Source organism: Macaca thibetana, chromosome 7 (assembly GCF_024542745.1).
Source record: "Macaca thibetana thibetana isolate TM-01 chromosome 7, ASM2454274v1, whole genome shotgun sequence".
Classification (NCBI taxonomy): Eukaryota; Metazoa; Chordata; class Mammalia; order Primates; family Cercopithecidae; genus Macaca; species Macaca thibetana.
In genome coordinates, this window is record NC_065584.1 from 100,179,290 (window position 1) to 100,192,087 (window position 12,798).

The following is a 12,798-nucleotide window of genomic DNA, read 5'->3' on the forward strand; positions in this document are numbered from 1 at the left end:
GGGCACTTAACCCGGTTAGGCTCAAACTCGTGGCCCAGGAGTGGGAAGAGGGGGACGGAGAGGGTCGGCCCCCCAAGACTCCGGCCGAGGCAGGGCTCAGAGTGCCTCCCTCAAGCCTTTCCCCTCGGTTCCGAGTTCGGGTCTCCGCAGCCGTCTTCCCGGGGAGCTCGCGGGGCGAAGAGCCGAGCCCGGGGGCGGGGGCACGGCAGCGGGGCCTCGTGCCTGGCGGCCGCGAGGACTTTGGGATCGCCTGCCCCACTTCCTACCTGTCCCTACCGGGAGTCGGAGGCAGCGGGCGCCCCAGAAGGCCCCGCAGGGCCGCCGCTCGGGGCCGGACGCGCTGGGGCGCACAGCGCTAGGAAAGCGGGCCCGGGGCCGGGCGGCATGGGCGGCGGGCGGCCGAGCCGGAGCCGGCGGTGGCGGCGGCCGGGGAAGCGCGGAGGTGGCGCCGCGAGGGGGAGGGGCGCGGCGGCGGAGGAGGAGGAGCCCGGGCCGCCGCCGCCGCCGCCGCCGCCGCTGACAGCGGCCCGAGTAAACAAGCCGCGCCGCCGCGGCCCGGCCGCTGCCCCCGCCCGCGCCGGAGCTGGAGCCCAGGCCGAGCCCTGCCCTGGTCGCCGGCCGGGCCGAGGCCGCGCCGCCGCGCCTCCCCGCCTCCGCGCCGTGACGCTGCCGCCGGGCGCGGGGACCGCGCCGAGCCCAGGCCCCCGCCGCCGGGCTCTTCGCTCGGCCGAGGGGCACCCGAGCCGCCGCGGCGCTCGCCTGTAAAAGTTTCCCCGTCCGGGCTCCCGAGGGTAAGCAGCGAGGGCGCGGGGCCCGGGGCCCGGGGAAGGCAAGCGCGCCTGGGAGCCGGGCCCGAGGGGAGCCGGCCGGGCCGGGCCGCTCTGCCCCAGGAGCGGGCTCCGCGGCCCGGGTGCCCGGGCCAGGGAGGGTCAGGGCACTGGCGCCGGTGCAGCCCCGACCCGGGTCCCCCGGGGCCCGGCTGCCCGCCCGCTTTCGGGAACTGGCTCCGGGGCCGGCCCCGAGGGTGGAGCTGCCGGGAGCAGACAGGGCGCTCAGCAGCCCACCTGAGCGCGCCGGGCCGGTCTCGGACCCCCGGCCCTGGCCGGTACTTTTCCGCGTGGGGCCAGGGCGAGCCCTCTGACCTCAGGAAGCGTCTGCGGGGCCCCTGCTGGGGGCGGGATGGGGAGAAAATTCCTCAGGCTCCGGGTGCTCCCGCCTCCCCGCCGCCTCGGGGGCTGCCGCCGGCTCGCCCACTCCGCGGCCGCGTAGGGCCTGCGTTCCGCCCGGGGAGGGGAGGAGCGGCCGGGGGCGAGGCGGGGGATCCTTCTCCCGGGCCTCGCCCCCGCCCGCACACCTGTGCGGTGAGGACTCAGGTGCGGGATCCGCGGGCGCCGGCGGCGGGCGCAGGTAGGTCCCGGGGCTGCCTTCTGCCGCGGCCTGGCCGAGGCCCCTGTGCCCCCGCGGGGTGGCTGAACCGAGGGGCGGCCTGCTTGCCAGACAGGTCTGACGGCAGTCACTTGTCTGGTCGGAACCCGCTTTCCCATCATCCTCTACCCCATGGCCCCTGGGGTGCAGACCCTCATCCACTGGAGGGTGTTGGGATTCTTATTCCGACTTGGGAAGTGCGAGGGGAACCCAGGTGATGTGGCCTGATGAGAGCGGCTGCTGAGCAGGTGTGGACACAGCATAGGAGAGTAGCCAAGCCTGGCCTCTTCTCAAGCAGAGCAGCCCTCGTTTTACTATTTCCTATATTGGAGCATTTGATTTTAAAAAGGATTCTGTGGCTTTTTAAAAAAAGTTTGAAAACCGCTGGTCTAGCAGTTTTTACCACCAAGGAAACTGAGGCCCAGGGAGAGGAAGTGACTTGTTAAGATCATCCAGCAAGTAGTGGGCAGGAACTGGGAGCGATAATTTCACGGGAGCCTCCCAGGGCTGGTAACAGGACCCGGCGTGGTGTCTCTTCTAGAGGAAGAGATTGATTGGGTGTCCGGGTGGCCCTCCCGTGGCCTGCTCTGTGGCTGTGTCAGAGCCAGACCCCCAGTGTCTGGGAAACAGCAGTGGGTCCTGGGGTAAGGCGCAGTTTGAGTGGCCCAGAGTGGCTCTCTGTGTCGGGAGGTTCTGGAGCTGGAGAAAAGGGCTGTGCCCAAGAACATAGCCAGGAAGAGCACCCACAGCTCTCTCTGGCCACAGCCTGGAGCACAGTCCCATGTGAAACAAGATCATGAGAAATACAGCAAGCCTCCAGGTTTGAGACAAACTGGGACTAGAGGGTGAGTCAGAGTCTGGGATGGGGGTGGGGAGATACCCATTCATTCATTGTTTTCAGTTCTTACTCTTTTCGGGGATCCTCCCTTGTCCCGCATGCTGTGGCAGAGCCGTCTGTGGGGGTCTCATTTTCTGGAAGCCATCCCCACCCCTCACCATGGGTGGGGTTGTTGGATGGAGGGAGGCTGGCCCTCTTTCTTTGGGGGGACTGTTCAATTGCGCCTGAAGCCTGCTTTCTTTCCGAGTGCTGCAAGGTAATTAAATAGTTGGTTAATCACTTTTAACGCCAAGCAGCTGCGGCTCCATCTACAGTGTGCTGGAATCTGGGCTAGACCCAGATGAACCCAGCCTCGATTTGGGGGCTCCAGCAGGACTCACAGCACTGTGGTTGGTGGTGGTGGGGGCAGGGGGATGATCCAAGAGGCAGCTGTGGTGGCAAGAGGAGAGAGATGAGGCCCTGTTCCTATGTGGCTCTGCCCCCAGGGTCCCACATCCTCTCTTAAATGAGGGACTTGGGAGGAGGTCCCTCCATCCCCTAGGGCTGGGGTGCCTAGCTGTCCAGCCATTGATCAGGCCAGCTTTCTGGAACCAACCACCCAAGGCACCATGGGGCTGTGGTTCCCAGGCCTGCCCTGGAGCCCTGTGGAGTCTGCCCACAGGGATGTGCAGGAGCTGTATTGTAGATGTCTCCTGCCATCAGCTGTCAGGTTATTTTGGTCCAAACTGAAAATACTCCAGGAATTGTGTGTGGAGTACCCCCAGCCTGCAGGGTGGGACTGCAGCAGTCAGGGAGGCCGGTTGTGTCTAAGGGCAGCGTCTGGAGAAGCAAAGAGTTCTCTATAGTGAGCCTGCCTCTGTAGCTCCCCAGGGCCTACGTGAGCTGGGGTGCCTTCCTTTTGGTATCCGGCAAAGAGTGGCCTTGGCTATGGAAGTGGTAAGGGCATCCAGGGCCCTGCCGCTGCTCATGGAACTTGGCACTGATACGGGATACCCCCAGCAGCACTGCTGGGACCTCCCCCAGCTTCCCTCCTTCCTCCAGTGGCTTGGCTTCTGGCTAGTCAGGGGCTCTATGTGGGGACAGTTATGTGGCCCTAGGCAGAGAGGTCCCGCCGTCTGTTTGCTGAAGGAGGAAAAACAACACTCGGACTATTGATTCAGCCTCACCTTGGCGCTCCTGGCTCAGCAGCCAGTGTTTGCCCTGGCTGCCTGGGCTCGGATTACGCAAGGCTGGTGGGCGTGGAGCAAGCAAGGGGGCAGCTGGGGGCCTCCAGGCCCAGGCAGGGCAGGGCTTGGCGGCCCCAGCGTTCCCCAGGAAACAGTAAAAACGAGCCTGGGCCCCTGACTTTGCTGATAGAGCCATCTCAGCCATAGAGGGAGGTGAAGCCTCTGTGATTGCCACCCCGCACCTCCTCAGGACATGGCCCATAAAAGTACCATCTCACCTAGGGTCACCCATTCTTTCTTCTTAGGAGCTGTGGGGCTTTGCAAATAACTCCCTATGGCTGAATCTGCTTCGCTGAACTAGGAAACCCTAGTGAGTTGTATAGATGCCATTCATTTAAAAACCTTGAAAAGCCAGCATCTTATTCCTATGTAAAATGTACCTAGGTGATTTGGAGAATACAGTGACACAAAGAAAAAAATAACAATTACTTGTAATTCTCACCATCTTGAGAGAACCACTGTTAAGGTTTTATAGCGTGTGTCCTTCCGGATTTTGTTTTGGTTTGTATAAATATACATGTAAAAATAGTTTTTAAAAAATAAAATGGGATTATGTGTACGTACTGCTTTATAATGCATCTTTTTTACCTTGATCAGTTGAATATTTATTCATTTGTTGTTTCTGATTTTGAGTAACTCAGGGCTTGATAGTCTTCATCCTGCTGCTTCTGTTACACTTTTTTTTTTTTGAGAGGAAGTCTCGTTCTGTTGCACAGACTGGAGTACAGTGGCGCGATCTTGGCTTACTGCAACCTCCACCTCCTGGGCTCAAGCAGTTCTTGTGCCCCAGCCTCCCAAGTCGCTGGGACTGGAAGCACCTGGCTAATGTTTGTATTTTTAGTAGAGACGAGGTTGCACCACGTTGGCCAGGCTGGCCTCGAACTCCTGACCTCAGGTGATCCACCTGCCTCAGCCTCCCAAAGTGCTGGATGACAGGAGTGAGACACCATGCCTGGCCTTTCTGTTACACTTCTTACATTCTTGCATGGAGAAAGGATTGGGTGGGATTGTGAGGGCATCCATCTGTCCATCTATCTGACTGGCCTTGGGTGCTAGATTTCTTCTGGGGAGCACTTATTTTTTTACCCTTCTCCCCCAGATCTCATTTCAGGCCCCAATTGAAACTTGAGGTGGGCAGGGCAGCTTTAGTGCATGGCAGGGGAGGAACTGACCCTCTCCCCCCTTTTCCCTTCTTGTTCCTCTCAGAGTCGGCACTCCTCACCCTCCCGAGCCCTGCCCATCTCGTCCCCATGCCCCCACCAGTCAGCCCCGGGCCACAGGCAGTGAGCAGGCACCTGGGAGCCGAGGCCCTGTGACCAGGCCAAGGAGACGGGCGCTCCAGGGTCCCAGCCACCTGTCCCCCCCATGGAGCTGAGGTCCTGGTTGCTATGGGTGGTAGCAGCAACAGGAACCTTGGTCCTGCTAGCAGCTGATGCTCAGGGCCAGAAGGTCTTCACCAACACGTGGGCTGTGCACATCCCTGGGGGCCCAGCAGTGGCCAACAGCGTGGCACGGAAGCATGGGTTCCTCAACCTGGGCCAGGTAGGTGTTCTTACCTGGGCTGCTGGCCTAGGCACAGGACATTGCCAGGGGGTGGGACCAGAGAAGACAGGGATTCTGGCACCAGGGAGCAGGAACTGTTGGCCTTGTTTGCTCAGGGGCATCTGGGTAGCTGGCATGTTCTGGGTGGCCAGGAGCAAAGCACAGGTGGTTCAGGCGAGCAGCATATCCCAGTGAGAGTGAGTCCTCACGGTCCCTGCATGTTGCTGGGTCCTGGACAGGGAGCAGATGCCCCGCACCCCCGACCATGGCGAGCCTCTGGTGAAGCCATTGTCCACCCCCGTCCCCCGCCTCCCTGGGGACTGACAGATGGAAAGCCCAGCTCAGTCTCCCTGCTTTATTGCAGATTTTCGGGGACTATTACCACTTCTGGCATCGAGGAGTGACGAAGCGGTCCCTGTCGCCTCACCGCCCGCGGCACAGCCGGCTGCAGCGGGAGCCTCAAGTGAGTGTGGCCCCAGCCCCCTCCTGATGCCACCCTCCCCCTCCTGCTCTCAGGAGCCCCTCTCGCCTCCTGCTCCACCCACACCATCTCTCCTCCACTCCCCCGCAGGTACAGTGGCTGGAACAGCAGGTGGCAAAGCGACGGACTAAACGGGACTTGTACCAGGAGCCCACAGACCCCAAGTTTCCTCAGCAGTGGTACCTGGTATGCGGCCTTCTTGGCTGCTGGGACCTCCTCCCCAGATGCACCATCCACCCACCATGAGCTCTTGGCCAGAGGAGACTGACTTCGAGGCCTCCTCTGATTCTTTTCCTTTCCTCCTGCTGGGCAGTCTCTTCCTGGCCCATCCTAATAAGCAAGCCTGGGGGTGGCCCTCCCAGAGTCCTCTACATTCCCATGGAGTCCAAACAGCCAGTGGTGGACTTTCAGGAGCAGGGATGGGTAGAGGAGGAGGTTTTAGGGTAGCAAGGGGATTCTTCAAGTTGTCCCTAGCCTCACAAAACCAATCATCTCTCATAAGTGATGGGGTGGGTGTCTCCGCAGTCTGGTGTCACTCAGCGGGACCTGAATGTGAAGGAGGCCTGGGCGCAGGGCTACACAGGGCACGGCATTGTGGTCTCCATTCTGGACGATGGCATCGAGAAGAACCACCCGGACTTGGCAGGCAATTATGTGAGGAAGTGGGGGAGGGAGGCCGTGATCCGTGGTGAGGTGTGTCTAGAGGCTGTCCTGTTCTATCAGTGAGGTCAGCCTTCTCCTGATGGTGGCCAAATCCTTCTTAGGATCCTGGGGCCAGTTTTGATGTCAATGACCAGGACCCTGACCCCCAGCCTCGTTACACACAGATGAATGACAACAGGTAAGAAGTGGCAGGCCCCTGGCCTCTGCCTCCCTTCTCCTTTATTCCACTGAGGAACAGGGCTGAGCCTGGGTGAGATGTGCCCTGCCTAAAAGGGTGAGGCTTTTCCCACAGTCCTGGCCCACCTGGGGCTCTGAGGGAGGGCTTGGTCAGAGTGGAGATGGCCACAGGCCCAGTGGAGTGTGGGAGATGGGCTGGGCACTCAGGGGATGGTGGGTGTCAGATGTGCAGATCCCTCGTGCTCCTCAGGCCACATCTGCTGGGCCCTGTTCACCCCATTCGTCCTACTCATGCTATGCACTTGGCCGTGGCAGGCATGGCACACGGTGTGCGGGGGAAGTGGCTGCGGTGGCCAACAATGGTGTCTGTGGTGTAGGTGTGGCCTACAATGCGCGCATTGGAGGTAAGTGTGGGCTTGGGCCACCTTGTCTTCGGGAGGGCCCGTCAGTGGGATTTTTCCCTGCCCGCTTCCCATCTGGCTAATGCCTGCCACTTTCCCACTGGATCCTTTGATCACATGGCTGTTCCATGGAGGGTTCTCAAAGGGTCAAAGACTGAAAGAGTTGGACCCCTGTGGAGTGAGGGTTTCCTAGCAGGAGTCTCCTGAAATCCTCACGACCCATTGTGAGTCCTCATGTGGCAGATCCTTGATCACCAGGCTCCTTTGGGAACCGGAGACTCTTTCTAGTCCAGAAGGTGTGGTTGGGGGCAGGAGGTGTTCTCTTTTCCCTTCTCTGGGTCTTGTCTTTGAAAGGCAGAGGCAAACGGGTAGTTGGGGGTTCAGGGTTTCCCAGCATCAGCCTCTACCCTCCCCTGCTCATCCCCTGGGGTGCAGGGCTGGGTGTGCTCCTTGGGGTGGGAGCCCCGACAGCTGGACCCACGCAGCATCCCTCTTCATGCCCCCTTTTCATGGCCAGGGGTGCGCATGCTGGATGGCGAGGTGACAGATGCAGTGGAGGCACGCTCGCTGGGCCTGAACCCCAACCACATCCACATCTACAGTGCTAGCTGGGGCCCCGAGGATGACGGCAAGACAGTGGATGGGCCAGCCCGCCTCGCTGAGGAGGCCTTCTTCCGTGGGGTTAGCCAGGTGAGGTGGGGATCGGTCCAGCCCATGGGGGCAGGCTGGGCGGTTTTTTTGGTTTATTTATTCTCGTGTTTAACTTTACACAAAACATGTTTATTGAAACATTAAGGGACAAAAGAAAAGTAAAGTGCTTATACCAATTGCACTTGGCTAATTAAAAAACAATTTTTTTTTAGAGATGAGGTCTTGCTATGTTACCCAGGGTGGTCTTGAACTCCTGGCCTCAAGCAATCCTCCCGCCTTGGTCTCCTGGTCTGATTTTTTGTGTGTCTAGATAGACATATTTGGATACACACTTGATCCACCAGGGATCTCACAGGGGACAGGAGGTTCCCAGAGAATGAGGCCAGTTCTCCAGCAGTGTCCTCCTGCCAACCCTCCCTCAAGTCCCAATCCTGAATGACCCCAGCCCACTCTGTCCACAGGGCCGAGGGGGGCTGGGCTCCATCTTTGTCTGGGCCTCGGGGAACGGGGGCCGGGAACATGACAGCTGCAACTGCGACGGCTACACCAACAGTATCTACACGCTGTCCATCAGCAGCGCCACGCAGTTTGGCAACGTGCCCTGGTACAGTGAGGCCTGCTCATCCACACTGGCCACGACCTACAGCAGTGGCAACCAGAATGAGAAGCAGATTGTGAGTCTTACCTGGGCTTGGGGGCTGGGGAAATGGGGCTGCTGGCTGACTTTGCCCAGCACCCTCTTTTGGAGGCTGTTTGCCTCCACCCCCATGTGGCTGGGTGATAGTGGCTCAGGCATCATGGAATGTGAACTCTGGGGCTCTCTAAGTTCTTGGGAGGCGGTGGAGCCATACCTGAAGCCTTTGAAAAGCCTAGTCTCTCCCTAAAAACATACGTCGTTCTTATTCATCTCCAACTGCTAGTTGAACCCCCTTATTCCTTTGGAAAATGAGGTCCAGGAGGGGCTCATCATTAGCCTGTCCACAGCAAGTTAACAGGGCAGCAGCTGGGACCCAGGGGTCTTGGCCCTGGCTTCTCATACCATCTGTGGTGCCCAGGGCCTGTAGGCAGGTGGCTCCTCTAGCCCTCTCCACCCATCACAGGCCCCAATAAGATTATCTTCCTGGCAGGTGACGACTGACTTGCGGCAGAAGTGCACGGAGTCTCACACGGGCACCTCAGCCTCTGCCCCCTTAGCAGCCGGCATCATTGCTCTCACCCTGGAGGCCAAGTAAGTGGGTGGGGGCCAGGGGCAACCCTGTCTCTACCAGCACTCTCTGTAGGGCAGCCCTTAGTCTCCAGCTGCTCCCAAAAAAGACTGATCCCTGACCTCTCCTTTCCTTCTTTGCAGTAAGAACCTCACATGGCGGGACATGCAGCACCTGGTGGTACAGACCTCGAAGCCAGCCCACCTCAACGCCAACGACTGGGCCACCAATGGTGTGGGCCGGAAAGGTGAGGACAGGCTGGCCCGGCAGGCTGGATGTGGAGTTAGGTGGAAGGCACTCTGTGCCTCACAGCTGACTTCACCTTCCCTGTTCCCACAGTGAGCCACTCGTATGGCTACGGGCTTTTGGACGCAGGCGCCATGGTGGCCCTGGCCCAGAATTGGACCACAGTGGGCCCCCAGCGGAAGTGCATCATCGACATCCTCACGGAGCCCAAGTGAGGGCTGGACCCAGGCTGGGAGGGGGCCAGTGGGACCAGAGTCGCAGGGGGTGCCCGCTGGTCCCTCTGGGCCAGGCTGACCGTCATGGTCCTCTCCTGCACAGAGACATCGGGAAACGGCTCGAGGTGCGGAAGACCGTGACCGCGTGCCTGGGCGAGCCCAACCACATCACTCGGCTGGAGCACGCTCAGGCGCGGCTCACCCTGTCCTATAATCGCCGTGGCGACCTGGCCATCCACCTGGTCAGCCCCATGGGCACCCGCTCCACCCTGCTGGCAGCCAGGTGCTTGCTCTGTCCCTGCCCATCACCTCCTCCTCTCACAGCCCGCGTGCTTGCCTTTGCTCGCTCACACGGCCCAGGGGGCACTGAGTGCTACTCAGTGGGGCACTCTTGGCATTTTGGGAGGGACAGTTTTGTCCTGTGGGACTGTCCCATGTTGCAGGAATCCCTGGCTTGCACCTATTTAATGTCAGTAGTGTGCCCCACCTTGTGCAGTGCCTGTGTATCCTTCTAGAATCCCCTGGTTGAGCATGTCTGGCTCGCTGGGAAACAGCCAAGCCAGCAGGCACTTCTGGCCCCATGAGGTTGGTCTGCGTGGGGGAAGGGTATGTGGCCCGTGTGCTGTGGGTTAGATGTCCCTAGCTTGGGGTCCCCCAGAGGCCTCAGGGCTGTGTGCACTCCCCTCCCCAGGCCACATGACTACTCCGCAGATGGGTTTAATGACTGGGCCTTCATGACAACTCATTCCTGGGATGAGGATCCCTCTGGCGAGTGGGTCCTAGAGATTGAAAACACCAGCGAAGCCAACAACTATGGTACTGGGGGCACTTGAGGGGTAGGGGTACGAGGTGGAGGGCTGGCAGGATCTAGGGCACTGGGCGTGGTGCCAGCACTGTCCAACTCTTGCCTCCTCACCGCTCTGGAACAGGGACACTGACAAAGTTCACCCTCGTACTCTATGGCACTGCCCCTGAGGGGCTGCCCATACCTCCAGAAAGCAGTGGCTGCAAGACCCTCACGTCCAGTCAGGCCTGTGTGGGTCAGTAGTGGGTGCTGTTGGGCTTTGGGGGCCGGAGTCTGGGGGGATGGCGGGTGCCTGTCCTGAAGCCCAGCTCTAAGAAAAAAGTCTCAAGAGACCTAGGGCCCCTGGGGCTTTTGGGATGACCACAGTCCTGGGGCTGGGGGATCTTGGGGATGTGGTGACTTGGCTTGGGGCTGCTATGGTCCTGGGGCTACAGTCTGTTTAGCTGACACACACTTGCCCTCTCTCCCACGCCGGCAGTGTGCGAGGAAGGCTTCTCCCTGCACCAGAAGAGCTGTGTCCAGCACTGCCCTCCAGGCTTTGCCCCCCAAGTCCTCGATACACACTATAGCACCGAGAATGACGTGGAGACCATCCGGGCCAGCGTCTGCGCCCCCTGCCACGCCTCATGTGCCACATGCCAGGGGCCGGCCCCGACAGACTGCCTCAGCTGCCCCAGCCATGCCTCCTTGGACCCTGTGGAGCAGACTTGCTCCCGGCAAAGCCAGAGCAGCCGAGAGTCCCCGCCACAGCAGCAGCCACCCCAGCTGCCCCCAGAGATGGAGGCGGGGCCGCGGCTGCGGGCAGGGCTGCTGCCCTCACACCTGCCTGAGGTGGTGGCCGGCCTCAGCTGCGCCTTCATCGTGCTGGTCTTCGTCACTGTCTTCCTGGTCCTGCAGCTGCGCTCTGGCTTTAGCTTCCGGGGGGTGAAGGTGTACACCATGGACCGTGGCCTCATCTCCTACAAGGGGCTGCCCCCTGAAGCCTGGCAGGAGGAGTGCCCGTCCGACTCAGAAGAGGATGAGGGCCGGGGCGAGAGGACCGCCTTTATCAAAGACCAGAGCGCCCTCTGATGAGCCCACTGCCCACCCCCTCAAGCCAATCCCCTCCTTGGGCACTTTTTAATTCACCAAAGTATTTTTTTATCTTGGGACTGGGTTTGGACCCCAGCTGGGAGGCAAGAGGGGTGGAGACTGCGCCCTTCCTACCCTCGGGCCCATCTGGCCACCTGAGGTGGGCCCAGGACCAGCTGGGGTGCGGGGAGGGCCGTACCCCACCCTCAGCACCCCCTCCATGTGGAGAAAGGAGTGAAACCTTTAGGGCAGCTTGCCCAGGCCCAGGCCCAGGCCCCAGCCCCAGCCAGAGTTCCTGCGGAGTGAAGAGGGGCAGCCTTTGCTTGTTGGGATTCCTGACCCAGGCCGTAGCTCTTGCCCTTCCCTGTCCCTCTAAAGCAATAATGGTCCCATCCAGGCAGTCGGGGGCTGGCCTAGGAGGTATCTGAGGGAGGAGGCCACCTCTCCAAGGGCTTCTGCACCCTCCACCTTGTCCCCCAGCTCTGGTGAGTCTTGGCAGCAGCAGCCATCATAGGAAGGGACCAAGGCAAGGCAGGTGCCTCCAGGTGTGCACGTGGCATGTTGGCCTGTGGCCTGTGTCCCATGACCCACCCCTGTGCTCCGTGCCTCCACCACCACTGGCCACCAGGCTGGCGCAGCCAAGGCTGAAATTCTGGCTGAACCCTGTGCTGGTGTCCTGACCATCCTCCCCTCTTTTGCACCTGCCTCTCCCGTCAGGGCCCAAGTCCCTGTTTTCTGAGCCCGGGCTGTCTGGGCTGTTGGCACTCACAGACCTGGAGCCCCTGGGTGGGTGGTGGGGAGGGGCGGTGGCCCAGCCAGCCTCTCTGGCCTCCCACCCAATGCTGCTTTCCCCTGTGGGGATCTCAGGGGCTGTTTGAGGATATATTTTCACTTTGTGATTATTTCACTTTAGATGCTGATGATTTGTTTTTGTATTTTTAATGGGGGTAGCAGCTGGACTACCCACCTTCTCACACCCACCGTCCGCCCTGCTCCTCCCTGGCTGCCCTGGCCCTGAGGTGTGGGGGCTGCAGCATGTTGCTGAGGAGTGAGGAATAGTTAAGCCCCAAGTCCTGAAGAGGCAGGCCAGCCAGGCGGGCTCAAGGAAAGGGGGTCCCAGTGGGAGGGGCAGGCTGACATCTGTGTTTCAAGTGGGGCTCGCCATGCCAGGGGCTCATAGGTCACTGGCTCTCCAAGTGCCAGGGGTAGGCAGGTGGTGGCACTTAGCCCCCTCCAACACTGTGCCCTGGTGGAGAAAGCACTGACCTGTCATGCCCCCCTCAAACCTCCTCTTCTGACGTGCCTTTTGCACCCCTCCCATTAGGACAATCAGTCCCCTCCCATCTGGGAGCCCCCTTTTCTTTCTCCTAGCCATTCCTGGTACCCAGCCACCTGCCCAGGGGTGCCCCCTCCTCTCCCATCCCCCTACCCTCGTGGCCAGCCCGGCTGGTTTTGTAAGATACTGGGTTGGTGCACAGTGATTTTTTTCTTGTAATTTAAACAGGCCCAGCATTGTTGGTTCTATTTAATGGACACGAGATAATGTTAGAGGTTTTAAAGTGATTAAACGTGCAGACTATGCAAACCAGGGCCAGTCTCCAGTGTGTTACCATTGCTCCTGCATTGAAGCTGAGGATAGGGGGCCAGTTAGGCCCACACAGTGGCCTGCCTGCCTGGAGGTGGGCCCGTCAGAAGGTCAAAGTCCTCCAAGGGGCGGGAGGATGTGCCAGCCCCTAGTGGAAGGAGACTGCGGCTGGAGACCAGCCCCCTGGGGTGGGGCTGGTGACCCCTGGTCCTCAGGAGCTGAGCACTTCACTCCCAAAGTCCTGGTTTCCAGCAGTGTGAAGAACTG

At 60.4% G+C, this 12,798-nt stretch overlaps 1 protein-coding gene across 4 annotated transcripts; it reads left to right on the forward strand.

Annotated features, from left to right (window-relative positions):
* Positions 1-585: 585 nt before the first annotated feature.
* Positions 586-12,535, forward strand: FURIN (furin, paired basic amino acid cleaving enzyme). Of its 4 annotated transcripts, none has more exons than XM_050797600.1 (16): positions 586-791; positions 4,696-5,031; positions 5,396-5,494; positions 5,603-5,698; positions 6,038-6,166; positions 6,277-6,353; positions 6,668-6,756; positions 7,271-7,443; positions 7,866-8,078; positions 8,532-8,632; positions 8,753-8,856; positions 8,949-9,066; positions 9,174-9,353; positions 9,762-9,886; positions 10,000-10,110; positions 10,354-12,535. In XM_050797600.1, the coding sequence occupies exons 2-16, from the start codon at positions 4,855-4,857 to the stop codon at positions 10,944-10,946; spliced, it is 2,385 nt and encodes a 794-aa protein (XP_050653557.1). In that variant the 5' UTR covers positions 586-791; positions 4,696-4,854; the 3' UTR covers positions 10,947-12,535. The 4 variants fall into 4 exon arrangements, with proteins under 4 accessions (XP_050653557.1, XP_050653558.1, XP_050653555.1 ...); XM_050797601.1 differs by lacking the exon at positions 586-791 and adding an exon at positions 1,318-1,407; XM_050797598.1 differs by lacking the exon at positions 586-791 and adding an exon at positions 1,490-2,270.
* Positions 12,536-12,798: the final 263 nt, after the last annotated feature.